At 42.4% G+C, this 27,326-nt stretch overlaps 1 protein-coding gene across 1 annotated transcript in view; it reads left to right on the forward strand.

Annotated features, from left to right (window-relative positions):
- plekha6 (pleckstrin homology domain containing, family A member 6) overlaps positions 1–27,326 on the forward strand; it is a 102,944-nt gene that overhangs the window by 67,928 nt on the left and 7,690 nt on the right. Inside the window, exons 7-23 of the mRNA XM_034143686.1 lie at positions 10,350–10,531; positions 12,760–13,275; positions 14,204–14,690; positions 15,072–15,158; positions 16,785–16,838; positions 17,096–17,176; positions 19,609–19,680; positions 19,999–20,079; positions 20,300–20,449; positions 20,602–20,697; positions 21,032–21,143; positions 21,260–21,399; positions 22,992–23,159; positions 24,088–24,136; positions 24,419–24,513; positions 25,184–25,342; positions 26,124–26,276. Coding sequence (XP_033999577.1) covers positions 10,350–10,531; positions 12,760–13,275; positions 14,204–14,690; positions 15,072–15,158; positions 16,785–16,838; positions 17,096–17,176; positions 19,609–19,680; positions 19,999–20,079; positions 20,300–20,449; positions 20,602–20,697; positions 21,032–21,143; positions 21,260–21,399; positions 22,992–23,159; positions 24,088–24,136; positions 24,419–24,513; positions 25,184–25,342; positions 26,124–26,276 — 2,682 coding nt within the window. The remainder of the gene's footprint in view (positions 1–10,349; positions 10,532–12,759; positions 13,276–14,203; positions 14,691–15,071; positions 15,159–16,784; positions 16,839–17,095; positions 17,177–19,608; positions 19,681–19,998; positions 20,080–20,299; positions 20,450–20,601; positions 20,698–21,031; positions 21,144–21,259; positions 21,400–22,991; positions 23,160–24,087; positions 24,137–24,418; positions 24,514–25,183; positions 25,343–26,123; positions 26,277–27,326) is intronic.

Consider the following 27,326-nt stretch of genomic DNA (forward strand, 5'->3'; position numbering starts at 1 on the left):
CCAGGCAGCCACAGGCCAGAAATAACAGCAGTGGCCCTCATAACCCACATTACTTAAACCTTCTTCATGAAACCTTTTTCATCCTGTGTGAACATTGCAGTGCCACCAGGTTGATTTGATTTAAGGTCCAAGGGAATCTTTGTAAAAATAAGCATGGGAAGTTACCACTAAAAAGACTAAGCAGAACATTGTTATCACATTATCTGTGTTGTGATGTTCCCTCTACAACCTGGAGAAGCCCACAGTCCACAGTTTGTCTTTGTAGAAAGCAGCAGGTCACAGAATACACTGTTTAGTTTAAAACACTCAACACGCTACTTCAAATAAAATAAAACATGTAGGGTAATTATAAATTAAATAAAAATTCAAATTCCCAATGTCCCATGATTACTTTTTAATGGCACTAAATGTAAGAATAGAGGATGAAATCAGCTGCTCTACAGGTCACAGTGGTATCAGCGGTTGATCAAGTCAATGCGGTGCAGCGATGTGATTCTTTGTCTGTTTGGCCCAAAGTCATACAACAAAAAACTCAACGCTATGTGGGAAAGGGCTTAAGTGGAACCTTTTTATTTTTTTCAGGAAGTGGAGTATAATTTCTCTGTTTCTCTCTTTTCTTTTCAGTTTTGTTTCAGCATGTTTAATCACTGCTTAAAGGGCTCTACACAACATGCCAACATTCACACACACTATGCGAGTTGCACAGGATACAACATAATTGTAATTTTCCACCAGAAAAAGCATTTTAATTTGGATTTCTTGGGATTCCTCCCATGTTCCTGGACTTTCATTCCACATTTTCAGTTATTCACTATCCTCGCCTGTAACTGTTGTTTATTTTGACATCTGTAAGTTAAAAATGTAATTAAATATACCATTCACGTGCCAAAGGAATCCACCATAATGATTGTGCGCTTGCATGTATATTATTGGTAAATGCAGTGCCCTATTTGATGTTGTGTTGCAATGTGGCAAAAGTTAACAAAGCTCATATCTTTTTGCAAGAACCATCTTTGTCATTTCCTAATCATGAGCCATGGGAGCATGCCAGTGAAGAGAGTTCTATCGGTGAGAGTTCATAGTGTTGGTATCTACAGTATAGCTAGCTCTAAAGAGATCGTAGTGAAAAGCAGTGTGTGTGTTACTGTTTTCCGAGGTGGACTCGTCTTGTTTTCGTCGGAGTAGAGGAGCTCCCTCAGGGTGTCTCAGAGGTGGGGCGGAGCCTCTGTGGTCCTGCCCCAGCATGCCTCCTGTAAGCTGTCTGCTGATTCCTGTCCAACAGCTCATGTGCACGACAATTGCTGCTTCAAAATGACCCACAGTGCCTCTGATACGCTGGTGTCTGACTATACTGATATATATATATATCGGTTTAGTAATCCTCTTTTGGTTTAATAAGTAATGTATCAATAGATCGCCATTATTCTTTATGAGCCAAACATTTCTTGTGAGTCTTGAAGAAAGATTCTGGCAAATGTCAAAAACAAACTCTGTGGGAATCGCCTTCCACTGGCTTTACCCATCAATAAAAACATTTCCAGACTTTGGTGTAGCTGCATCTCTGTCACAGTTTCCATCGTATTCCACCAAAAAGTGCATGCGGTTAGCCTTTAACCGCAACCACGTGTGTTGATTGTTTGACATCTGACACAGGCAATGGGGATATCACTCTCTTGCTTTCTAGCCAAGTTTTAGAAGTGTGACTGTCAATCAAATGTGCAACATCGTCTGATTTGCAGCAGGCGGGAAAGTGATACAAATGCTTTGCAGTCCTGCACAAAATGTTACCCATGCTCACCCTACCACTGACTGATACTGCACTGGACTTGCCACACTCTTTTTTGGTTATTCTTTAATGAATAACCAAAAAAGAGTGTGGCAAGTCCAGTGCACGTTTTTTAGTACCATCTCGGCTGAGGTTGTCCTCAGAGGTGATGTTAACGCTGCAGAATTCTCATTAGTCAGAGAGAATTGACACTAGTGCGTCATTGGACATCCTGCACAAAGCCAGTGTTTTTAAATAGCTAACTACTGTTGATTACGATTGCTTATTTTTTACAGCCCTACATCTTTTGTACAACTTTTTTTTCATCCAGACTGTGTCTGTATATAACTGCAGTTCCTCACCCACAGCAGCATTCTCTGCTCTGTAGTGTTGCTTTTCCTCCCAGCTCAGTCAGAGAGCTGTCCAAACCTGTTGTACCTGCAGCTGCACCACCTGACTGTGGAGGTGTGGCCGGCGTCAGGAAACAGTATGAGAGAAATCACTGTCCAACTGAAGCTTGTGCTGTTAGTCAGTCTGTAAATAGAACCCAAACCTGGTTCTGTTAGTTAAATAATTCTGAGTGTTTGTCTAGAAAACCAAGAAACATTGTTTTAAAACGTTTAAAGACTTGAGTTCCTTATTCCCTCTACTGATCATAGGGTAAATTATTAAACTTACGGTGTGTGAGTGTGGTTGTTTGTGACTCGACAGCCAGAGTCATAGGGTTACACCTATGGGTGTGTATATGTGAAGTGTGCTGTGGAGCTCAGCCTCACCCTTCCTGAACAGAGCTATCAGGTGGCTATGAGCAGAAGAGGTTCATTCCTTTGTGCTGCTCTCTCCCTTCTTGTGTTCATTATCGTCTTCCAAACAGAGGATGGAGTAATCCAGGTGCAAACAGAGTTTAGAATTAGACTGAACCAGGCTAAACACACTCTGCCAGCCTGGTCATATAGACCACAGTTTTCATTATATATTTTTGACAAAAATCTCAGGGTATTCCATCACACATTATTATTATATATTATATATTATATTATTATAGCTGCAAAAAAACACAGGCTCTGAATTTGCAGACCAAGTCAGGAACACAGGGTGTTTCTCAATCGCGAGTACGCTTGCTTGGTAGCACATGTCTGTCGAGCATCTTGCTTCAGAAGCGAGTCAAGAATACTTCCTGACATTTGGAAAACAAAGAGTGGAACAGGCTAGCAAGTGTGCAGGTGTGCGTCATATGATAGGCCCCTCCTTACATTTTCCGCCACAGATTTGGGGAAATTGGTCCGTGCGCAAAGCATTGTGGGGATTTTAAGACCGCGGAGTCTACTCATGTGCAGCCTCGATATTTCTCCAAACGGAGTACGCCGGGCTCGGTAGATTTCCAAGTATGCTGGAGATTGGAACAGTACTTCGGCGGCACTCGATGACGTAGTATGCTTGAAATAGTGGCTCTGCAGCAGCTTTACTCACGATTGAGAAACACCCTCAGTTTCTCATTGGTTGACAGCTCAGGAACACAGCTTCTCATTGGTTGACAGCTCAGGAACACAGCTTCTCATTGGTTGACAGACCAAACCAAGGCATTAATTATAGCTAGTAAAGGCCTCAAAATAACTCTCACTGCTTTTAAAAAGTACGGATTTATCATTTGGAATTTATTTTACAAAGTTTCCAAAAAGAATTTCAAGGCTGGGTTACTGATTTTCTGAAAGAGATCCCATCACTGGCACAATGGTTGGTTTATTATGTTGTAAATGACATACTTGACCCTAAAGTCAGTGTTTCCCCTAGGATGTAGTCATAGCAGCGGTGCTAAGGCACGTGGGTCCAGCATAATGTGAGCGCGGAGCGCATGGAATTTTTTAGTGTGTGCACGTGCGAAGTGCGCCCCGCCAACTTGTTTCTATGTGTCTGCCAGCACAAGAAAGGCTCTTGAGGCCTAGTACCAGGGCCGGTTCTAGACAATTTGCTGCCCTAGGCGAGATTTTATATAAAAAGAATAAATTAAAAATCTCTACAAAAGACAAATACACTACAAAAACAGAAACTTATTGACATAGGTAATAGACGTCAAAATGGCTTCAAATGTATTCAGTATTGTATGAACATGTTTGAATTGGGGGGTGGACGTCACATCCTCTAGGGCAGTGGTTCCCAACCTGCAGGGGTGCGCCAGGCCTCAGATGATTTGAGGCCAAATATCATATTTAGACCGCCAACGGGTAAAATGTACCCGCTATTGATTTTCAAGGTACAATAGGCGCTTTCACACCGCAGTACTTTTCCCACAAAGGTTCATCAGAACTTAGTTCATCAGAACTCTTTAGTTCTCATGAACTAAGTACAGATCGCGTTCACACCAGAATAAGTCCCTGGGGGAGGATTAGGCAAATGAAGCCGCTGACGTCACTTCTTCTTCTTCTGCTTTGGGTTTACTGGCAGGCCGCAAACAACTTCACGGCGTATACTGCCGCCCAAAGTCCCCGGCCGGAAGTCCCCGGAGTTGGGGACTGGCTTCAGTAGAAGCTGCTGGGACTCCCAGCGGCTTCTACTGAAGCCTTCCGAGTAAATCGCCAGAATGCCGACACCTCCTCATCTCCACCGCTCCCATGTTTTCTTTTGTGTTGCCATAAGTTAGTCTCTCTGTGTTTCTGCGCTGGGCTAATGCTAATGCTAATGCGAGGATAATAAAATGGCGGCTTCACAAAACTTTTTGGGAGTTTTACGGGGCGTGGTTTGCATTCCGCCCAGCCAATCAGACATAGGAACCTTTTTCTCCCACCAAAGTACCTGCTCTCTAGCAGGGACGGAAAAGGGGGTAAAAAGGTTCTCATGAACTCATTTTAGTTCCGGCTCTTTTTGGTGTGAACGCGACATTTCGGAATTATATCGGAACTAAAGTGGGAAAAGTACTGCGGTGTGAACGCGTCTAATGTTCTTTTATTTATCATACAGAACAGTGAGTTTTGATCGCACAGGGATGAAACTTATACCAATATAATCTGTGGACTCTCAGCTTTTCATATGATATAGTTTGTGCAGATAGCATGAAGTATAAAATATCGCTACCAGTGCTGATTTAAACGCTTGGTGTTAGACTTGTGTTTTGTTTAGGTACAAATCTCTCTATCTCTCTCTCTATCTATCTATAACTATCTATCGATCTATCTATAATGTTCTGTTCTATGGACATATAATTGTCTACATAAACAGACGACGCGGACTACTTCTCTCATTCCGAGTGTCCATCTTTATTTAACTGGCACGTAACCTGCACACATGCATTACGTCCTCAACGTGAGCTCAGTCATCCAAGATCTTGTATTCTCCAAGATGTTACACTATCTATAACTATCTATCTATCTCTCTCTCTCTCTCTCTCTCTCTCTCTCTCAATATATCTCTCTATCTATAAGGAACCGCAGTAGACAAAAGGCGTTGCTATAGCAACACGTCATGTTTACGCTGCATTTTCTACGGGGTAAATATTACCCGCTGGCGGATATAGGTATAAATGGCAATGTTTTTGGCGATTTTTTCAATCTGACTTCATATTGACAATTTTTAACAACAGAGGGTGCTACATAACACACTTTCAGGAAAGGTCACGGATTGGGAGACTTTAATATTTTATTGAAAAAAAGTTACATACAATCAAAAAACAGCTGCGGGTAAAATGTACCCGTTGGTGGTTCTAGTGTTAATAGAAATGTTTCTTCTGCCCGTAAAGTGTCCAAACCAGGCTTGTCTGGATAAGCGCATTTTTAAACATAGTCATTGTCCATGCCGGTTTCGAGTGGATTATTTGTCACAGTTGCTCCGATCAGATCGGTCTCCTCCATTTTGTAGATTATTTACGACTTTTGAATCCACATAAACACATCGGCAAAATCCGGCTTACTTTGAGCATGTGTTTGAAACAGTTTAATCCCTTTGTGAATTGTTTCCACTTGCGCCGTCCTTTAATTTCTTCATACAGCGGGAATCCAAATGAATTAATCCTGAGTCCAATAGCCATCAAAGTCACTCCAATAGTCCTCCTTAATTACGCTTTCATCCTCCTTTAACAAAATACTTCACATTCATCCAGTTTGTGACAGTAGTTGTAGCATTTTTGAGACTTTGAAATTCTAATTACCGCTGGGTACCTGGCTGGCGCCCCCTAGCAGCGGCGCACATATTTCAGCAGCGGCGCTGCGCCGCCACTATTTGTATATAGGGGAAACACTGAAAGTCAATATAGTGAACTATATAGTAGGCTGCAGGTTATGTACATTCGGAGAAGTACCGTAGCAATGTAAAGCAAAGATCCTCCATTGACAGGAGACGCTCTCTTGCAGTAAACAAATCAACGCACAATCCTGTTAATCCTGTTATGAAGCCGTTTACTGGGCAGCCTTTATTTGAGAGTTTTAGTGCATGTTAATAATACATGATATGTAATTTTCTGCCATCTGCAATCTATCAAATCAATAACAACAGATAGAGTTTGGTGATGTCATGTGTGTGTGGGATCATGGGAGTTGTTGGGCTTTGATTTAACAGAGTTTGATTGAATATGACGGAAATACATTTGGTTGACTTTATTGTTTCATTTTACAAATCTTTACAAATATATCATAAATATCTGCTTTTAACTTTTTACTTCCTATATTTTCTTTATGTCTTTCCTCTTCTTTTTATTTTTTTCTGATCATGGTTGCTATTCTTGTTTTTTGGTTTGGGTTCTGCTTCCTCTGTCCTCTCTTCTTCCACCCTTGTTTAACCCTATTTTTCACTCTTCCTTTTGTCAATGTATTTATTGATCGACTCTTTACTATTGGTGTTAGTTACTTCCATCTGTTTTCTGCTATTATTTCTTTCCATCCTTAGTTTGTGCCTTCTGGTTTCCTTCCCTCACTTTATCGCTCTTTTTTTTGTTTTTTTTTCTCATGTTATTTCCTTTCTTATTTTTTTTCTTATACTTCATTGCTTGTGCTTTTTTCTATCTTTCCTTCGTTTTTTCCAAAAGATAATAAAATAAAAGTAATCATCGTATTCATTTTATTTGTGTAATTTGAAAAAATAGAAGTGTAAGAGATCTCTCCTTCATCCGTCCTTCTCCATTTGACTACCTGAATGAACAAAGGAAAAAGGCTGTACAACACACACACACACACACACACACACACACACACACACACACACACACACACACACACACACACACACACACACACACACACTATCCCATAGCCCCACCTCTGTTGCTAGGTTACTGCTGCCTTGTACTATACAGTCATTTCAACCAATTGAATCACCTCGTGTCACTGCTGGAGGCGGGGCCTCAGAGTGCTCCACCGTGGAAGGAAGTGACTCCTGTTTATCAGTGATATCATTTCCTCTTGCTATGTTGTGGCAGTGTTGTTCCTCCTCCTTGTCAGAAACACCCACACACACACACACACACACACACACACACACACACACACACACACACACACACACACACACACACACACACACACACACACACACACACACACACACATGCCTTCATTCATTACTGCTTTCCACAGCATCCATGGACAGATGGACCGATCTGTCTCACACTTGGAGCATTGTTCACGTTACCACTGGCACACACAAAATATATAATCTTTAAACATTTTGGTTTTAATAGAAATAAGGTTTATTGTTAAATAGCTGATTAAAATTACAGGTTTATATATCATGTTTAAGTATTTGCAAGCACTGTATTAGAAAGAGATGAAATAAAAATGATCCACCTGATGATCCATCATTATGAAACCCCCCCCCAGGGATCTTGTATCACTACATCAGTTTATCTCCCTCCCACTGCTTTGCTTGTGCTGCCCTCTTGTGGTATCATTGGGCTACATTACATGTCATTAGCTACTCTTATTCCTGTTTATCTGTGATTTGTATTAGAATTCTTTATGTTGTGTTAGAGCAATAAGGTAATACGTGTATGTAGGCTCCTTATTCACTTTGTATGTTTTTATTTTTTATTTTATTCATTCAATTAATAAACAAACCTTTAAGGCTCAATTCAGAAGGGAGAAACGTCAAATGGTGTTGATACAGCAACATCAAACTAAAATAATATTTACACAGTTAATTATCTCTTTACCAAAGAGGAAGGGTCTGCTCTATAAGTCCTTTAAAGGTCCCCTATTATACTGTTTTTCATCAATATATTATAGGTCTCAAAAAACATGTCTCATAAGTGTTTTTCTGAAACACCAAACATATCATTGCAGCATCCCATAATCCCCTCTGTTTCAGCCCTGTTTCCAAAGTGCTGATTCTTTGTCTGTTACTTTAGATGAAAATAAGGAGCCCCTCCCCACGCCCCTCTGAGAGACATTTGGTTAAAAAGAACTCAATGGTGCTCTAGGAGGAGATTCAGTTGATAAGGTGGGGAGGGGGGGGGTGTTACCTTGGTTGCTGATTGGCTAATGGTTACACAAGAAAAAACATCGTTATGACATCATAAAGTGGCCAAAATCTGATCAGCTCATTTTCAGACAGGTTTTTATATAAATGGATCAGGACAAAAAGTAAGAGAATCTTTGTTCCTGAAACTTTCAGAGTCTCTTTACACAGAGACACATGTCTATGAAAAAATTTTGCATAATAGGTGACCTTTAATGAAAAAAGAGTATTCCTTGTTCGTCGTGTATTGAAGGCATTTTGTATTTATTTTGTGTTCATTCTTCCATACGTTAATATGGACCTTTAAATACATGAATTTGTGAATAAAGAGTTTACCCAAAACTATTTAATAATTTATCAGAAAGTCTTAATCCTCACATCACATTTAGAAGGGAGCCAGCCCTGGAACACAATTCATTCAGTTAGTATGCTTCTAGAGACAGCCACTACGGAACAGCCTCACAGGATCAGACCCTGACAGCCTGCAGCGACCTGTGACCTTTAACACCAAAACCCTTAACTTGTCTTCATTGTGTCCTCTCCCTCCCACATCTGTCCGTCCCTGTGAGTTCTGCTGGCCCTCGCTGTGTCCCGTTGTGGTAGAAAGTACAGTAGGTACAGTGTTCGTATTTTATCACCCTTCTTTATATTCCTTGTCCTGTCTGTAAGGAAAGCATGCTAATGTCTCCTGTCCTGCATATCCTACCTGAGGATTCATTCTACCCGTCTGGTTCTGTTTGGGTTGTTTACCCAACTGCTTGTCAAATGTGCTTTTCAAAGAGACTCTCTGTGATTGTCTTATTGGCCGTGTCTCAATTCAGGGGCTGCACCCTTCGGAGTACGCAGCCTACGCGGTCCACAGAGGACCCAGCCCACGTAGACCGCGTAGGCTGGACCGAGCGGCCTACGAAATGAGACGGTCTAGCCTACGGAGCGCTTCGTATTTACGTCACGTGTTACGCGCTGTTCGGTTGCGCTGCTCCAGCAGCCTGCTAGCAAATTAGCTTACAAGCTAACTCAGCTGAAAAGGATCCAGAAACTTTACTTTTAAATCTGGTGGAAATATTTAAAATAGGCTCTTTTATTTAGCCCTACCTCAAAGCATCATGAGCTGAATAAAAAGGTTGTAATGTTGTCCCAAAGTTTAATAAACAGTAAAACATTGCAACATGTCAGAGAAATAAATAAAGCAAACAGCAGCTACATGTCAGGGTAGCATTTTATAAATCCCACCGTACTGTAGGCTATACCGGTCTAAATGTTTTCACTTTGGTCTATTTATGTAATATAAAGTATAACTTATCTATAACAGAGCCAAGATCTCTGTATGACTTTAGTAAACTTCTGAATTGAATTGAAAATAAGTGTAAACAACAGTGCAGTACGTCCAGCTAGCTAGTTAGCGTCACTAACGTCACGTATGTATCCGTATTATTTAATGAAAATGTACGTTTTAATGCCCCTTGGGTTTGACGTGTGTGACGTTTAATTTAAAGTAAGTTAAAACCCAATACTCACATTTATTAGTGATTCCTCCGCTTGCTGCTGCTTTTAAATCCACTCTGCTGGGGCAACACAGTCTCACGGCATTTCGTGTTATAGTCACGAAATTAATCTATTGAATCGTGTTCACCAACACGATTTCGCCATTTTTTTCGTGTCACACAGAACGATTTTAAAAGCAATGTAAATAATAACAAATTAGAAGGAAAAAGACATTTAAAAAAATACAGATTTAAGTATTCTGACACAGAACGATTTTAGAAGCAATGTATTTATATTGGTAGTATGTTTCGTTTTTGTTTGAGTGTTTTTAAGAGGATCATTATGTTTTGTTTGATACTTTTATCATATTTAAAGACATTTTAAATATTGTGCTTCTGGTGACTTAAATATTGCACTAGTCCATATCGCAATTTTAAATACAATTTTGATTAATTGTGCAGCTGTAATGCTCACACTATTCCTTATGCAGTTAACGATTAGGTTGTACTCACTAGGATGTTCACAAATAAAGTGTTTGATCGGTAATGCTTCTTCTATGCATGCGGTCGTGAAGTTGGTGCTGATGGGGACGCTGAGTATGATGAGGAGCCTGATGTTGTGCCCACTAACTCACCTTTCCTTTGTTTGTCTCCCCCCGCAGGTGAGGTGTGAGAGGGAGGACGGTGAGGAAGGGGAGCTAAAGGATCCAGTTGTGTTTTGCATGCAGGCGGGGCACGCTGGGACCAGGACCTACTACTTCAGCGCAGACAGCCATGAGGACCAGGAGCAGTGGATCAGAGCCATGAGCCAGGCTGCAGCGGTCCCCAGTGAGCCGTCACAGAGGTGCTGCTCTCACACACACACACACACACACCGCCATGTGGGACATACTGCACACACACGTAGGCCAGTTATATTCTCTATTTAATGGGACCTGTCAATAGGGGATATCGTAGGAGGAAGACCGGGACAATAATAACAAGGTGATTTCCTCCGAGCACACAGAACTGTAACACACAGAACTTTGTCTGCAGGTTCAGCATGCAACACCAAGTAGAACTGCAACATATTATGTGGTTACATCACAGGGTTGAGAAGTTACACCAGAAACAGGTTTTAAAGAAGTGCATTGCTTCAAAGGGTATAGAAGCGAGTCAGTCGAACTGTGGGGATCAGGGCTGCTACCATTGTTGTTTCTTTGCTCCTCTTTAGTGTTGCTTCGCCCCGTAGTTAATGTGGTCACACTGTGCATGTCAGCACTTAATGAAAAACATTATGTAAGTCATATACTTGTAATAGAATAGTCCAAGAAAGAGGGTAATAACGACTGAGGGGGGTCGGGTTGACCCAGTGAGATGTTTTTGTGTCATCTCTCAAAGACACTTGTGTGAGAAGAGCAGTACAATCATACTTTATATTAATATGTCAATGAACAAAGTCAGACTGAGATAAACTACATAATATGCTTTTATTAACATATTTACAACAACCTTTTTAGAATTATTTTATTAACACAAGAATAGCATAAGTAATAATAATAATACCATTGTGTTACTATCGGTCCCACTGCCGGGTTTAAAAGTATCAATGTGCAACTTCTGTTATTGACACAAAACACATGTGAGTTGACGACAACAAGGAAAAAAGTTTATATCTGTAAAGTTTTCTTTTAAAATGACTTTTGTCTAAAAAGTGTTACTTTTGAGCCAGCGCTCCCCTAATGGTAGTATGCAGTGACGTGCGGTGAGGTTCATGGCTGGTGAGGCACTGACTCACTGAGTCAAATTGACAAATATTATATTTTGACCTTAATCGAAATATTCGGTTATTTTCAAAAGCTTTTTTAGTCTGATGCTTCGATTCATTTTAAACAGACTGTTCAACAAAAGGATACCCAAAATCTAAATATTGGATTGTTCTTTCTTAGTAAGATCCCATGTTCATTACAAATGTGGTCTTACCTTGACTTGAAGATGAAGTCCATGCTATCCTTCTGGACAACAATCTCGTTTACTTTTTTGTAAAAGTCCTCCTTATCTTCCTGTAGTTTCAAAAGTCTAGTTTGTTGTTTGCGTCTACCGTCTCTGCGTAGAATTACAGTAGCAACAAGAACCTGTGGGCTCACGTGCGCCCCCTTCAGTGCGGCAGAGGTTATGGCTGCCTCCCCTGGTGCATTTTCATTGCCGTTGAGACCAGTGAGCCTAAATATCATATATACGTGAAATAAGTTATTTAGAGACTATGGATGGCGAGGATAAATGTAATAAAGGGATCTACAAACATTACATTGGTGACCTACAGTGAGATGGGAACAGGCATGCGCTTAGGGCCCGCTTTCCAGCCAGTTTCTGTGGGGTGACGCATTCTGAAGTGAGGCAGATCTCATCTGTGCCTCACCTCACCCCACAGTAACTGGCTTGAGCGCGCTCACAAAATAAGTGCCCGCGCTAAATTAGTGCCCGTGCTCCAGCAAGTTACTGTGGGCTTACGAGAGGCAGAGCACGTCCCTGCCTCACTTGTCATCGCTCCCGTAGCGGAGCTCGGCAAATTTGCTGATTTTGACTATAAAAAGCGATTGGAATCATACAGAAATCACACTTACAACACAGATCAGTGGAGACATTTTATTATTATTACTATTTAGTTTTTCTTTAGTTGTTTTTCCGTTACATTGGAGTATGACAGGTGAGGCTCTGCCTCCCCTGCCTCCCCTGACTGCACGTCACTGGTAGTATGTGCTATTTCTATCTTAAAGGAATGAAGCAGTATGACTTACTCTGAGGTTGTTGCTGCCCTCTGGTGGTGCTGTCAGAGAGACTAGAATCAACTGCAATATATGGCAATAAGACACTTGTTGGTATTTACAGCTTCAATTCTTCCATACATCATACTTATTCCTTGAATATGGTCTACATATTTCAGATTTCATAATAATATAATACAGAAATTGTTACTGATCAGATACTTGACCTGCTGTTACATTTTCTGATTTCAAATGGCCACTCTGACCGTTTTGAAACAAACAAAAACAGTCAATCTATTCTCTATTTCTCTTTTCTTCACATTCACAGAATAAACCCCACAGTGGATCCAAACCACACTATGGTGACCAAGGCACCAAACACACTAACACACAATGATACTGTCAGTGACCCCCCACCACACCCTAAGGCCAACGGGGTCAACAGTCTTCAGACACCCCCACCCTCCACCCCCTGCTCCGATCAGGAGGGAAAGAATAATAACGGAAGACAAGGAGAAGGTGAGGATGGAGGGGGGAGAACAGGTCCGGACCCCGCCTCTCATCCAAGACCGCATCCAAATGGATGGGGCAACAACGGCCCTCGGAACAGCAAACCCCCTCTATCCAGGAGTCCCAGTGGACATCATGCACCCCAGGGCCACCCGGAGGGGGGGGGATGCCCCCCGCAGGACAGCAGGGAGCAGCAGGAGAACGTTGTGCTGAGGAGGGGCTTCGTGCCCAGGACGGCTCCAGAGAGGGTGGCTCAGAGGAAGAGCTCCATGGCCCAGCTGCAGCACTGGGTCAACCAGCGAAGAGGCATGGCCTCCGAGGAGGACCTTAACAGGTAGACCAGACCCCCCCCCCCCCCCCCCCCCCCCCTCTCACCCTCACCCTCTCTACACTCTATCTCAGCGTTGTTCTTGCTCCTAGCTTCAGATCATGCTTTAGCGGTCATTAGGATATACTGTACTGTGCGCCATATACAATGATGTGATCATATCAACATTCTACCACCTTCTGCATGTGATTGTTAATTTTTATTTTTATACAGTACGATCTAGAAATATTATTATCAAAGCCCTGCACAGAGGTGGAAGAAGTACCAGAGTGTAGGAATACTCTGTTACTATTAAAAGTCCTGCATTGAAAATGTTACTCAAGTAAATTACAAAAGTATTGGCATCTAAATATACTTAAAGTACCAAAAGTACTCATTATGCAGATATATTTATGCGAATAGATTGGCTCATTTCACAATCATATAATGTCTACATATTTGTCTCAAGTAAAGTGCCACAATATTGTACTTAGGTACAGTACTTGAGTAAATGTACTTACTTTACACCTCTGGCCTTGCACCTACCTTCAGGCTTGACAGACTTTCAAAGCCCTTATTCGTTAGAACACCTCTGGTGTTAGTCTCTGGTAATCACATTTTTAAAATTTTTAGAATCTTTATATTTTCTCAAGACAGGAAAAAACATGCTTTGGACTTATTGAAGATGTTATAGTGGCACAACATTTCCACACAAAGTGACTGCAGGTTCAATCGCAGGCACAGTTTATAACCTGCAACTTTAATACACAAGGGGACTATCAATCCAGCTGGAGCTGTTGGACTGGAACGGTTAATACAAGTTATGGTAGAGTTAGGGTGATGTGAAATGAAACTCAGGATACAGAACACATGTAGTCTCATTCTTTATTCAAGCCTTGCCTTAACAGAATTCGGAGGCTAAACATTTCTTAAACCTTCCTGTCCTTCCTTCCAGCCCATCTCATTACTACGCAGTAAACCAGGGGCTTTTGGCGGACTACTATGGCTACCCTGGTGGCCCCCAGTATATGGAGGAACGCCCTCTTTACCCGCCAGGGGTCCGACCAGACAGTATCTGCTCTGTTTCTGCTATGGGGGGATACGACCCGCGCTGGACCGTGGAGGAGAAGCGGCACTCACTGAGGGATGTACCCCATCAGCTGTATGGAGCCCCACTGCAGCGGGACCAATGGGGGCCGGCCTACTTTGGTGGAATGGAAAAATCCATGAGACGTCTGTCTGTACAGCCCCGCTCCAGGTCTGTCCCCAGGTCCCCGTCCTCGTCCTGTGGGGGGCCCTACTCCCCGGTGCCGCACAGCTTCGCCTCGCCTGGCCGCTCGCCCTCTGCTCGCTTCGACCGGCTCCCGGCCCGGCTGAGGGACGACGTGATCTACGCTGACCCCTCGGTCTACAGCCTGCGGAGGTCTCTGAGCTCCCCAAAGGTAAATACAGTGGATGTAGAAGTAACTGCCACCTCACAACTTGACAATTTCTTTTCACAGGCCACAACTCACTTATATTGGTTTTAGTTAAATCCACGACTCATGCGTAGGGGATTCAATATCTTAATTTCATGGTAACAAGCTTTTATTACGTTTTCCTAGTACAATAAATTAAGGTTTTGAGTTTAGGAAAGCTAATAAATTAAAACGTTCATTGAGGGAAAGACATAAGGCCGAATAAAAAGATTGTCACTGAGGCTGAAAGAGAGAATAACAGATGAATGTTTAGTTTTCATCTTCCTCCACTCTAACAACTTTCATTCGTTCTTCGTTCCATTCATCCCTTCCTTCTTTCCTTATTACCTTCCCTCCCTCCTTCAGTATGACTACCCTGGTGAAAGGAGGTCCTTAAGCCAAGGATTATACCACTACAACTACCCTGTATCCCCTTCCATCCACAATAAAATGGTAGGTTCTGCTAATATGCTGTACAACTCACACACACAGTTCTGGTGCTAGGCACAGTCTAGAGTAGTTATGGCAGCTGAATCAACAGTACAACACTTTTAATAGGGGGAATGGGGGGGGTATTGGTGTCAGGCCAGGGTGAGCATGATCAGCAGTCTCTAAGGACTAGTAGGTTATATTAGCTGGCTCTCTATATCTGTATCGAACCTGTCAGATGTTCAGCTGTGTTAGGGTTTGGCTTAGGGATGTGGACTCTAGTGTATTCTAATGCATGTTTGCACTTCTGGTTAGACGCTAACTACATTCCGTTGTCTTAGTACCTGTACTCTGTGCAATGACAATAAAGTTGACTCTAATCTAATCTAACACACTCTAAACCTGTAGACACACGTGTATGTTGCTTTACATCTGTCTGTCTGTCCCTCCCCCGACCTGTGTTTCTTCTTCTCCTCTGCTGCTGTCCTGTCTCTAATATGGGCCTGGGGATGCTGTTATGCGCCAATGGACGAATCAATGTGTTTGTGAGAGTTTACATATTAACAACATGACTAAATGAAAGAGACAAGTAACCTCCATGGGCTCCCCTACCTACACTCGTGATCGATGGAAAGTATTATGAGGCACATTTTGTAAAGCTATACATAAGTTATTTTGATAAGTAAGCAGCAGTGTTTGAGCTTGACCTCTACCTACTGTTTATTCACTCTCAAATGGCAGTTTGACCAAAATAATCTTACCCCAAGTCCTTTTCCTCAGTGGATGGAGTTTGCGTGGTTGTTATTACTTGACCTAATTCTCCCACTTCATCCAACACATTATGCCTGCCTGGGAGGAGAACTCACACAAAAAGAATTAGTGTAACACAGATATCAGCATCTTATCAGTGGACCATGGACTCATCCCCCAACCTAAAAACCTGGATGAAATGAGAAGGGAAGATCAAGAAAAGGCTGCATTTCGGAAAAATGACATGGAAGCATACATCACTGCCAGAACGAGACTGAGAGCTTGCATAAAGGAGGTGAAGCTGGAGGAAACTCAACACAAAGATAGGTTGCAGGCAATCCAGGATATCAGCGCCCCAAGGTTGTGTAAGTCAATGTTGCCAGATGAGCTCAACATGGTTTATGATCATTTTGATCTCCTAAATAAAGAGTCATCAAGGGACTATAACTGCCTTCAGTTGCACAACCCTGTGTGGTACAATAACTATAAACTATCCTCCTTTGCTGGTAGAGGTCAAAGGTCATGGACTAGTGGATGGCTGAAGAATGATCAGGGTGGACGTTCACAACAGAAACGTTGTACTTACCTAATCAAATAAAAACAATTCATCAAACTCCACCTGCTGAGGAAAACCTTTGTAAATCCAATCTGACGCTGTGAAAAACTAAAACGAGAGCCTGTTGTTTTGAAGATTCTCTGCATTTGGACTCTGCTGCCTCAGCATACCCAGAGAAGGTTCTGGAGCTCTGAATGACCCAGCCGTAGGGCCAGGAGCTCGAGACCCTGTGTGCTTGGGAGGCTGGTTGGGGGATTTGCTTGCTGCTGTCTCCGCTGAAATACTTCTGTCTGTACAGTCTGTGTGATTTTCATGTGTGTTGCTGTTACTGCTGCTTGGTTCAGGAGGACATGTTAGACCTTCAGCTCCAGCGTAACCTGGATTACTTAGACCAGCAGGTAAGAGGACAAACACACAGAGCTGATTATCATTGACATGCTGCTATTCCCAGTCAGTGTGGCCCAGCGCCTGGTGTTCCTTCCCTTGTTTATTCCTTATAATAGTCTTGTGTCTAGCTGATGTTGTCTTTCCTTCTAAAGGATGCTTGCCCTTAAAGTCGTTTTAAATAAATGTTTTCAGCTTACCTTAACAAAGTATATCTCAGTCATCCTGTCCACTTGTTGTCAGGTCTCTGTAATCTGAGCTAAATCTTCAGGTGCTCCAGGGAAGCCATCTAATTGGCACGGTTACTCGAATGGTGAAGCGCTCGTCCTCAGCAGCAAAGCTCTGTGTACAAGTAAGACAGGAGAGACCCACAGGGAGGCAGGCTTCAGCTAGCAGCCCTTTATCACAACTCAATTATTAACTCCGTTTTCCTGCTTGACTGTCTTCTGGATTGTATTTTTGACTCTAAGAATAATTATGGAACTTCTAATCCACTGTTTGTTAGTCCAGTCTAGTCCAATTTAGTCCCAATTTACCGAGGCCTGCAGAGACCTCTTGTTGACAATAAGTCTTATATATATACAGTATATACAGTGTATATAGATAGATATTCAATACCCAAGCCTGCCTCTCTTTTTTCAGTCCTTGTGTCGTCTGCATGTGGTCTATAATATCACTCACAGTCAAACAGTTTCATAGTCTGCATTACTCATTTGTAAGCTCATATCATACTATGTGCTTTTGCTTGGATGATCTGTGTGACATTAATTGTCTCATCTACTCATGTCTGCTAGGAACCATTTGCATATATTTGACGATGTTCAGCCATAATCTTATGACTGTGTGAACCGTAAATATGCAGAAAAGATGCGCAGAATACAGGTGTCCAATAACGTAGTGTTGTATTAACAGAACTGTTGGCAGTATGTCCTGCTGTTCCCTTATGTGTCCCTTGTCTATTTTGGAGTATTTCTGGGCCCTTAAGAGGCGTCAAGAGACCCTGAAAATGCTTGGACTGTGTAGTCATATTTTGTCTGGAATGTGGAAGTCTGAACAGACACCCATGTGACACCTAAAGATCCTCGCAGACAAGGGAAGATAAAGACGTTTGCATTTCAGAATGGGCCATTCCAGTTCTGCTGTTTTTTAGAACTTCACACTCACACTGGGTCCTTCCTTAGGTTGTGAGCCACATATCTGCCATGACATAATTTAGACATTAATAAAATATAAATAGTTAAGATCAATTACAGAGCAGGTTATTTTACATTTACAAAGTTTTATTATCAATAGAAAAAAGCTGCAATATTGGTGGTTGGTAAACTTATAAGCTACTTTGTATTTTAGTTAAGAGTCTGCCTACAATCGAAAAAGCTGCGTCACAAAAGGAGTTTCCCCAAGGGAGCCTGTCCTGGCCACATCCCATCGTCATTTGTGCATCCCTTTTCTGTACAGCCTTGTTAACATCTACCAATTAAGCTCATTTGTGAGGTCCATAAAGTGTGTACAATCATTTTTCCCACTGTACATGGTGCTGTGTAATGATTGGTGTCAGACCCCATTTACACGCAAACGCATACGAAACGCAAACAAACCGAATACGATATCAAAAAAGTCTTCCATTCACACGAGACCGCTCAAAAGCGCTGGACACGCTGTAGTACATATGCCGGGCCTGTAGGTGGCGCTGTACTTCTGCCACAAAATACACCAAAAGCAGCGAAGAAGACCCCCGAGCATGGTTGCCATGGTTGCCCTTCTGTTTATGCCCCGCGGTAGATTTAGCAACATGTAGTTAATGTAGTTCTCCATGTCCACTTGTTGCTGATGGTTGTGGAAGAGGAGCTGTAGATTTTGCACTAACATCTGTAGCATGGTCAGTAGCACTAGCAGTAGCTACTGACAGTAGCTACTGACCATGCTACACATGAGCAGCAGAGGTGGGGCTATGGCTTCATTGCTATCAGGAAATGATCGTATAGGGCGTACACACAGAGCCGTTTGGCCCCCCAGAGCGTTCCGTTTGCACTTTGCAGATCTATCCACCTTGGGACCCGTTATCGTTTGCGGGGTCCGTTTCCGCGTTTCCGTTACGGCCTCGTGTGAACGAACAGGCTATACGAAAGAGAAAAGTAGCGGATACAACCGTTTGCATTCTCGTGTAAACAGCACCTCAGGCATTACTGTGTTCAACATTATGTTCACATTCCCATTGGGTCACAGTTCTTGTGTGGACACATTGTTGATGCAGCAGCAGTGTTCAGGTCGTAGCAGAGATGTACTGGGTTTTACTTTTATTTTTTATCAGTTATGTATATAACTCACAAATTGTAGCATGAAATATTTCAATGTATTTCTTCATTCTGAGACATTAACCAAAGAGCTTGGACATCTATAAATGAGGCGATGTGCAGGGATGCATTATCAGTATGCCAACACATTGTCTCTATCAGGTGTGAGAGTGAAGTTCTTCTCCCTCCATTTACTGATTGCAGATTTGGAATGCTGTATTTTGTAAAAACGTAATCATCTGCCATATGCTAACATGAACAATCAGCCATGACAATAATTAATAATAGCTTTGTTATAGGACTGATGATTATTTCTCTACCAAACAAAGCTATATTTTCTCGCTGATTTTCTGAATAAATGAAGCTTTATATTCTTCAGAATAAAGAACATAAGTAAACATTGAATGTTGCTTTCCTCTCTTTAGGCTAGTTGGTGTCGCCACTGTTGGATCAATGTTGATTTAGAAAATGTTATCAATGTTTGTTTGAACAGGTGCCGCCTTTCCATGATGTCTACAGCAGAGAGTTATATCCTACACTGAAGCTCAACGAGATTGAAACCAGCGTAAGAGACACTTGATGCACACAATAAACATATTTATACACTCACACCCTGCTCAGATCTGCCCACCTGACGGAAGAAAGCCATTTCCGCAAAGAAAATCTTTCCTCAGTTTGGTTATTAACGATCATTAATGCAACACTTGTAACAGATTATTTTTTAATTGCTCTTTTGGTTCGAAACAACCTGAATACTCCTCGGTCATTTCATATGGGTTAAATGTCCTAACGTCCATATACTTTTTGCCCTATGCATGTAAAATATACATGTTATCTATTTCTATAAAAATGTGATAATTACCTGTTTTCCTGTCTAAAATAGAAACTCTTGGGTAGGCTGTGTGAGCAGAACCGAATTCTGAAAGACCACGAGGCTGTTGTTCACAGGCTGAGAATGGACAAGGTACTTCATTTTCACAAAAATATACCATGTGTTTAAGAAATGTCTTGGAAAGCTAACTGAATTTGTACTCTTCCAATAAAATCCACAACCCTTTTATTAAACTGGAATATACATTATCACTGAGAGTTCTTCACCTGTTGTTTGATTTGAGGAAAAAGGAGAAGGAAGCTCCTTTCCAATAAACGCTTGCTCTCTTGCCTCCCCTGCTTGCTGTTCCCAGGACAGCCTAGAGGAGGCGCTGGTTGGGACACGTCAAGAGATGGAGCTGTATCATAACCAGCCTTTGGCCATTGAAAAGCTGCACTACAGAAAGGACACTTTGCAGAACCAACTGATCAACATCAGAGGGGAACTCTCTCAGGCCTCCAGTGTAAGTCACTGCAGAACACCGCCTCCAAACACAGAACAAGAGCCCAGTTGTAAAGAGCCTTGAACTTTAAATTGTAACATATTTTGTTTGGTCTTTGTTTTTCATAAATACTGCATTTGCTGAGTGACTGCTTTTATTTGTATCTCACTCAGGCTTTAACCACCACTCGTATGGAGTTTGAAGCGTTAGAGGATGAGGCCAATGCCATTCATGGAGATCTTTGGGAGCAGCTGAACGCAGGAGGGCAGGTAGAGGCTCTCTCATAAAGAGAAAAGAAAAGCATGTTCCCAGAGAGATACCTTGAGAATTTGGAATGACTGTTTACAACATATGTCTTCTTGTTCATATTCTGTCCAGATGATCAGATATCTCTTGCTTAGAACTTTGCCTGCATCATAATAGAAATGATTGGAATCTGTTCTTTGGTGCTCAGGAATACAAAAAAATAGAATAGGTCAGCAAAAGTTCCTTCCAGAAAAGAAAGTTTCTGTTCCTTTGGATCCATGGTCCTCACATCCAATGGGTTCTAAACATAGTAGTTAACGTTCCCTCTCTCATATGACTTTGTCTGTGTATTTGCAGAGCGAGCTGGTTCGTCGGCACATCCAGAAAGAGTTTTGGAGAGTCCAGGATGTGTTAGAGGGACTGCACAAGAATAACTCATCCAGAGGCACTGACACAGCCAAGCACAGAGGTAACACAGTGCTGCGAGGGAAGATTCACATGTTTGGTTTAAATACCAGTGTCTCTATCGTGTATATTCTAACGACTTTATCTCTACCACCCAACCTCCCTGTCTTTCTCTCGCAGTGGCCAGCGGTGCTTCAGGCTCCTTTAGCACCAATAGTCCAGCCAGTCCCCTGAGCTCAGTAAGCATCACCAGCCCACTCAGCCCCTTCTCCCCAGTGCCCGGCTCCCAGGCTTCCCCCACCAAACAGCTGGGCCCGGAGGTAAGCACCGGACACACCCAGCCAGAGACCCACCCTAATCCAAAACCTAGTACAGGTCCATGCTCGGACTCTAGAACAATCCCTGAAGTGCGTAAAAAATCAAGCACTAAACCCCGTCCCAATTCATGTATAGTCCCTCATTTCAATTCTGACCCTAAGCCTAGATGTAGACCCACAAGCTACCGGGAACCTGACACATGCCTGCATGCAGAAAATATGAATTACTGTGGTTGTGAAAGCCACGAACACACCTTCCCTCAGCTCTCCGAAGTTTTACAAAACCTTGAGGAGTCTTTGGGTAGATTAGACCCTGTGATAGAGGAAACAGACCAACACTTCCACTGCAGAACTAACTCTAGCTTTGACCAACCTTTAAACGCAGCCAAAGCCAGGGCAGGAGAGAATATCCTAGAAAAATGGCTGGACAATCAGCATTCAGACAGAGTCCAAACCGTATCGCCCCTACAGAAAGTAGGTTGGTTAACCTCAAATGTTTGCAGCCAAGAAGTCAAGATTGGCCTCAGAAAGGATGTCTATCCAGAGTCCAGCTGGGATCATGGCTCAGCTGGTGGCTCTGGAGACCTGCACTCCAACAAATGTTTTTCTATTCCTGAATCCCAGATCCTGCTTCTCCAGGACTCTTATCGGACTGATGTTTTATCATTATGCTACAACCCAGATCTTATAACATCTTCAGTAGCTTGTTTAAAAAGTGCTGGCCATGACACCCCAGTCCATCGTCAGCTAGTTTCTCAGTCATCATGTCAAGCTGCCAGGCCCCTCACTTACCCCAACAATCAGAGCGGACTTCACATTGATCCAGTGGCCTGCACTCTAACACAGTCTGAATCCCCAAGTAGTCACTCAAGTAAAGTGTTCATGCAGACCCACCTTTAAAAATAAATCCACCACATAATAGTTAATTCTTACAATTCCACATCCAATTACAACTGTTTGGATTTGTAATACTGTAAAGAGATTGACTCTTTTTTTAATGTTGCTTTTGCATAACGTCATCCTGGCATCACACTGAAGTAAGCCATTGGGGCTGTAGCTTCCTTTGCAGACACAACGTTATCTAACTTGGCAGTTTTAGAGCACTTTCATGAACTGCTCTGCGGGGGTCTTGAAGTGATAATATTTGGCCAGGGTGTGGAACTGTAAGGGTTCACTTGTGCTGGCATGTTCTCTCATAGATTCTCAATCCTTTGTAAAACCTTTCATGGTATGGAGTGAGGTTTCCTGCTGATCTGTTCGCATGACTGTGCATGACTGGTTTGGTTTACTTAAGGAGGCACTTGAACTGCTTCAAGTGAAATGATCTTTCTGACTGCAGTATACCTTCTCTCTTAAATAGCTTTACAATTGTAATGCATTTTCATTTATCAATTCATCCAATGCTGTTCAAATATACATGACTAAAGTGGCCCTCTTCAGTGTACTGTAGGGAACTAATGAGAAGGTGGGCCTCACACGGGACCCTCTCTCTGCTCTGCCTGGCTGATTGTCACTCCTGATGTGCAGCACTCTCTATTCCACCTATCCTTTCTCTCCTCCCTTCCTCCCTCCCACCTGCCATTATGGTGATCTAGGAAAGTGTTCCCCCAAGGCCTCCCCTCCCTAAGTCCTATTACCCTTTGGAACCCTCCCCCACCTTCCCCCCCTCCATCCCCCCCCTGCCCTTTGACAGCACCGCCTGGCTGCGCAGCTTGGGCGTCGACGATGGTTATCTTGATGGTGAAGACTGTCACAGCAGAAAGGTATTTGGGTGGTTCTGCCCCGGTCCTGCCCTCGTTTCACCTCGTCTTAACTGTTGTCCAATTTCATCTTTTATTAACATCTTAACCTTGTCAACCACCAGAGAACACTCATTGTTCCTCCATTTGTTCAAGCACTTCACCCCTTGATTACCCCTCTGTCATATCAGGCTGTATTTGTCCTGTATAGGATATATTCCGTAAGTGTTTGCTCTGCCTTCGCTCTTTTTAGTGCATCTGCCACTAAAAGCCATGCCTGCTGCATGTTGTAACCAGAAGTGTACTTTTTTCAAATGTACATTTCAGTTTATAATGCACTCAATTGCTTTGCCAAGGACGAGCAGCACTTAAAACTTGATATTAATCCTAGTGTTCAGTTCTTTACAGCCAATGATCATCAGTCAAACCCTCCATGTGCCGATCTGTGTGTCTGGTAGCTGTGTAGTAAGTGTAGTTAGTACAGGGTCACACCAGAAAGCAGCACAGTGAAATGAATTCACAAATTGTCATGGTAACAGGTCCTGCTGGTAACATTGTTGTGACTCTCTAACCAGATTACATTTATTCAACACATTTCTACCACCGCTCCAAAATGTGCAATAACTAGGCTGGGACAGGACTCTCAGGTTGCCATTGGTCCCTCAAGGTGAGCACAGTGAAGACAGTTAGGAAATGGCCAACAGAAGACGTTGGTGTGACATTTCACTGCTGTACCTGCTGGTGTGATCAGGATCAGTACCTTGTTTGCAAGTGACGTATTGATCCTGCCCTGACAAGTTTACCAAGACGTGACATAGTAATCACCATACACACCAAAGCATTACCTAGTGCATTCTGTTTGCTCAGCAGCTTTGGATGTACTGGATTATTGTCACCATCTTCAGGTTTGAGGTTCATACATGTGAAATCATCTCAGCTCTCTGCCTTGCAGCTCATCAGTGACATGCAGGACCAGGACAGACAATCCACTATGAATAAAGGTAAAACAATCTAAACTCTAGTTATATGTAATAATAATAATCCTTTCTGCTGATGATCAAAATCTAGCAATAAACCCTTGGTATGGTATACAGAACCTCTTGGCGCATAGGATTATACTGATGATATTACTCTTATTGACATGTTTAAATGACAGATGAAGGAAGCACCATAATGCAGTTCAGACTTCAGTCTGTGAAGTGTTATGTATGCCATAGTCTTACCTTTGAGAATCAAGCCCCATCTTTGTTCCCATGGTTTCAACATCTGTTGTTCTTTGCCAGTTGGCATTGTGCCTCCTAGAACAAAGTCCCCGACCGCAGAGTCCCACAGCCGCTCTGCTGCAGTGAGCTGGAGAGTTCCCAATGGAATATCGAGGGTATGTCAACCCAAACTACTTGTAAAGAATATCCAGATGTCTGACTTAAATACTGCAAGCACAGCCTGTGAAGAAATGAAACCCTTCTCAGTGTGCACGGTGACCATGTTCAGGTTTTCTGAGCACTTAGATAAGTCTTGTGTTACTATTTTCTGATAACTGCAGATAACTTTTGATAGCTTGAACTCAAATATTTTGTTGTTATGTAAACATAAGATATGTTCAAAATTGAAACAGTCTTACAGCATTGTGAATAACACCAACAACCAGCATGATAGAAATAACATCACACGTTGAAGTTGCTCAGGGGTTGAGAAGTTGATATTTAGATATTGGGGATATTATTCTTACGATAGAGCATCTACAACAAGTCAAGGAATGTCATGAAGGTCCTGGTCAAATATCTGCCATGTTATCAGTATTCTTTCTTCCTCTCCTATTAACGGGTTTTCTAAACTTAATGACCTCATATTTGTAAGTCATGTTTTTAACAGTGTGCAGCATTATGCTGATAGGACCTGAACCTCATGCTCTCTGTCCATTTTAGTTGCTTTCTAGCTAGTACTATTGAAGGGCCAAACATTTTAAAGTTACCAGAAAATGCCATTAGGACTACGACGGACATTTTGCTTGAACTGAAGTGTGTTTGTATGCCACATCTTTTTCACAGGAGCGTCCAAAGAGCGCTGTGTTTCCTGCAGAGCTCAAATCCAAAATGAGTGTGGAGGAGCAGAATGAGCGAATCCGACGAAACCAAAGCAGCTCTGTGAGGGACAAGAGGAGGAGTCTGATCCTCTCCGGAGGCCAGTCTCCAGCCAACTACAAAGTGGTACGATCTACATCTGATTATCCTGTCAAGCATTAAAACACTGAGTGCCAGAAAGGAAAAACCTAACAGGTGCTTCCAGCTGGGTATTGTAGTCCTACATGTACAATTGTGTTAACCACATGTCTTTTAATTATGAGAACAAGACATGTTCTTAACGAATCAAAGTCATTTGGCTAATTGTTTGTACACAACATCCATACGGAGCAAACACTAAGGTGTTTACCCATATCAACTTGTTTGTGCATGACAGCATGAAACTTGACTGAAAATGGACCGCATTTCTTTATCTCATATGGAATGAACAGATACAAATGTGAATAGCGTCATGTGTTACACCCTGCTGACACCCTGCGTTTCAGAGGTAGCAGGTCAACAGCACACTTGGCATTCATATACAAATACAAATCAATACCAAATATTTTTTAACAGGCTATTCATCATTTATGGTGTATTGACTGCATTAATATAGCACTTTTCCAGTCTTTACAATTTACAAATCAGCATTCACACATTCAAAGAGAAAGAGGCTGCCATACATCGACATGTTGACAGCAGGGTTCAGGATCGAACCACAGGCTTCCGGCTTGAGGTTGACCATCTACCTCCGAGCCACAGCTGCTAATTGTAACTGTATTTGTGTGTGTGTGTGTGTGTGTGTGTGTGTGTGTGTGTGTGTGTGTGTGTGTGTGTGTGTGTGTGTGTGTGTGTGTGTGTGTGTGTGTGTGTGTGTGTGTGTGTGTGTGTGTGTGTGTGTGTGTGTGTGTGTGTGTTTGTGTGACAGATTCGAAGGCGGCTGACAGCTCATGAGATTGACATTAATGACCTGGAGTTGGCAGTGCGAGGTCAGGGTCTGGAGTCTCCTCGGGAGGAAATCGCTCGCCTGAGGCAGGTGAAGGGGGAGGCCCAGCCGTACCACCTGGACATCAGTAGGGAGGTGAGGGGCTACCCTTTGCCAAATGAACATTGTGTTTACTCTGATGTAATGTAATGTGGAATGTAACTAGGTGCATGTAGGCAGTGTATTTAACTGGGCCAGACTCATACTTCTGCTTCAGCAACATTTAAAAATTGACCGCCAACAACTGATTATTTATTTAGGTTTTACAAACAAAAATAAATAATAGCTGTTAAAATACAAAGCACTGTCAGCACTTTCCATGATTAATGCTGTGTTATTTGGGTACTTACTGTATGTTGCCTGTTAGGAGGCATCAAGTAAGGGAAAACAAATATATGCTCTCAGTAAACATCATAGACTACATGAAAGACTGAGACATAAATGGCTGCCGCCTTACTCTGCTACACGAGTGCCAATGCATTGTGGCTAGTTTTAGGTAGAGCCCAGAGATGGGAATATAGATAAGAAGAAACACACACACACACACACACACCCACACACACACACACACACACACACACACACACACACACACACACACACACACACACACACACACACTTTTTTGTTATACAGATACAAGGTACAAACACACACAGGTGCACACATGCACGTGCATTTTGGGGAGGTCCAGAGCAGGAGGCAGCCAGTCGGTCCGGCTCCAGGGCGCAGCTGGGGGTTCGGTGCCTTCTTCAAGGGCACGTCTCCAGGTACCAGTCCACACCTTAATAATGGCACAGACCACGGGGTGTTTGAGCATACAAAAACACAGATGATCAACAGTGTTGGCAAAAGTATTTTACAACACAATACTTGACGATTTTTCTCCACATTTTCTTGAATCTCAATCTCTACATGGATGGCAGCCGTTCCATTCCAGTGTCTGTTGAATTCCAACAAAAATAAATGTTGTCAGTAGTTTAGAGAAAAAAATACAAATATATTTATTTGACTCAAACACATACTTATAACTAGTAAAACCAGAGAAACTGATCATTTTGCAGTGGTGTCTCTTAAGTTTTCCAGAGCTGTATATAGGAAAATGATTTCAGCTGCTGTTGTTCTTGTGTCGGCCTATTCTCGCTG

The sequence above is a fragment of the Trematomus bernacchii genome, unplaced genomic scaffold (genome assembly GCF_902827165.1).
Source record: "Trematomus bernacchii unplaced genomic scaffold, fTreBer1.1, whole genome shotgun sequence".
Classification (NCBI taxonomy): Eukaryota; Metazoa; Chordata; class Actinopteri; order Perciformes; family Nototheniidae; genus Trematomus; species Trematomus bernacchii.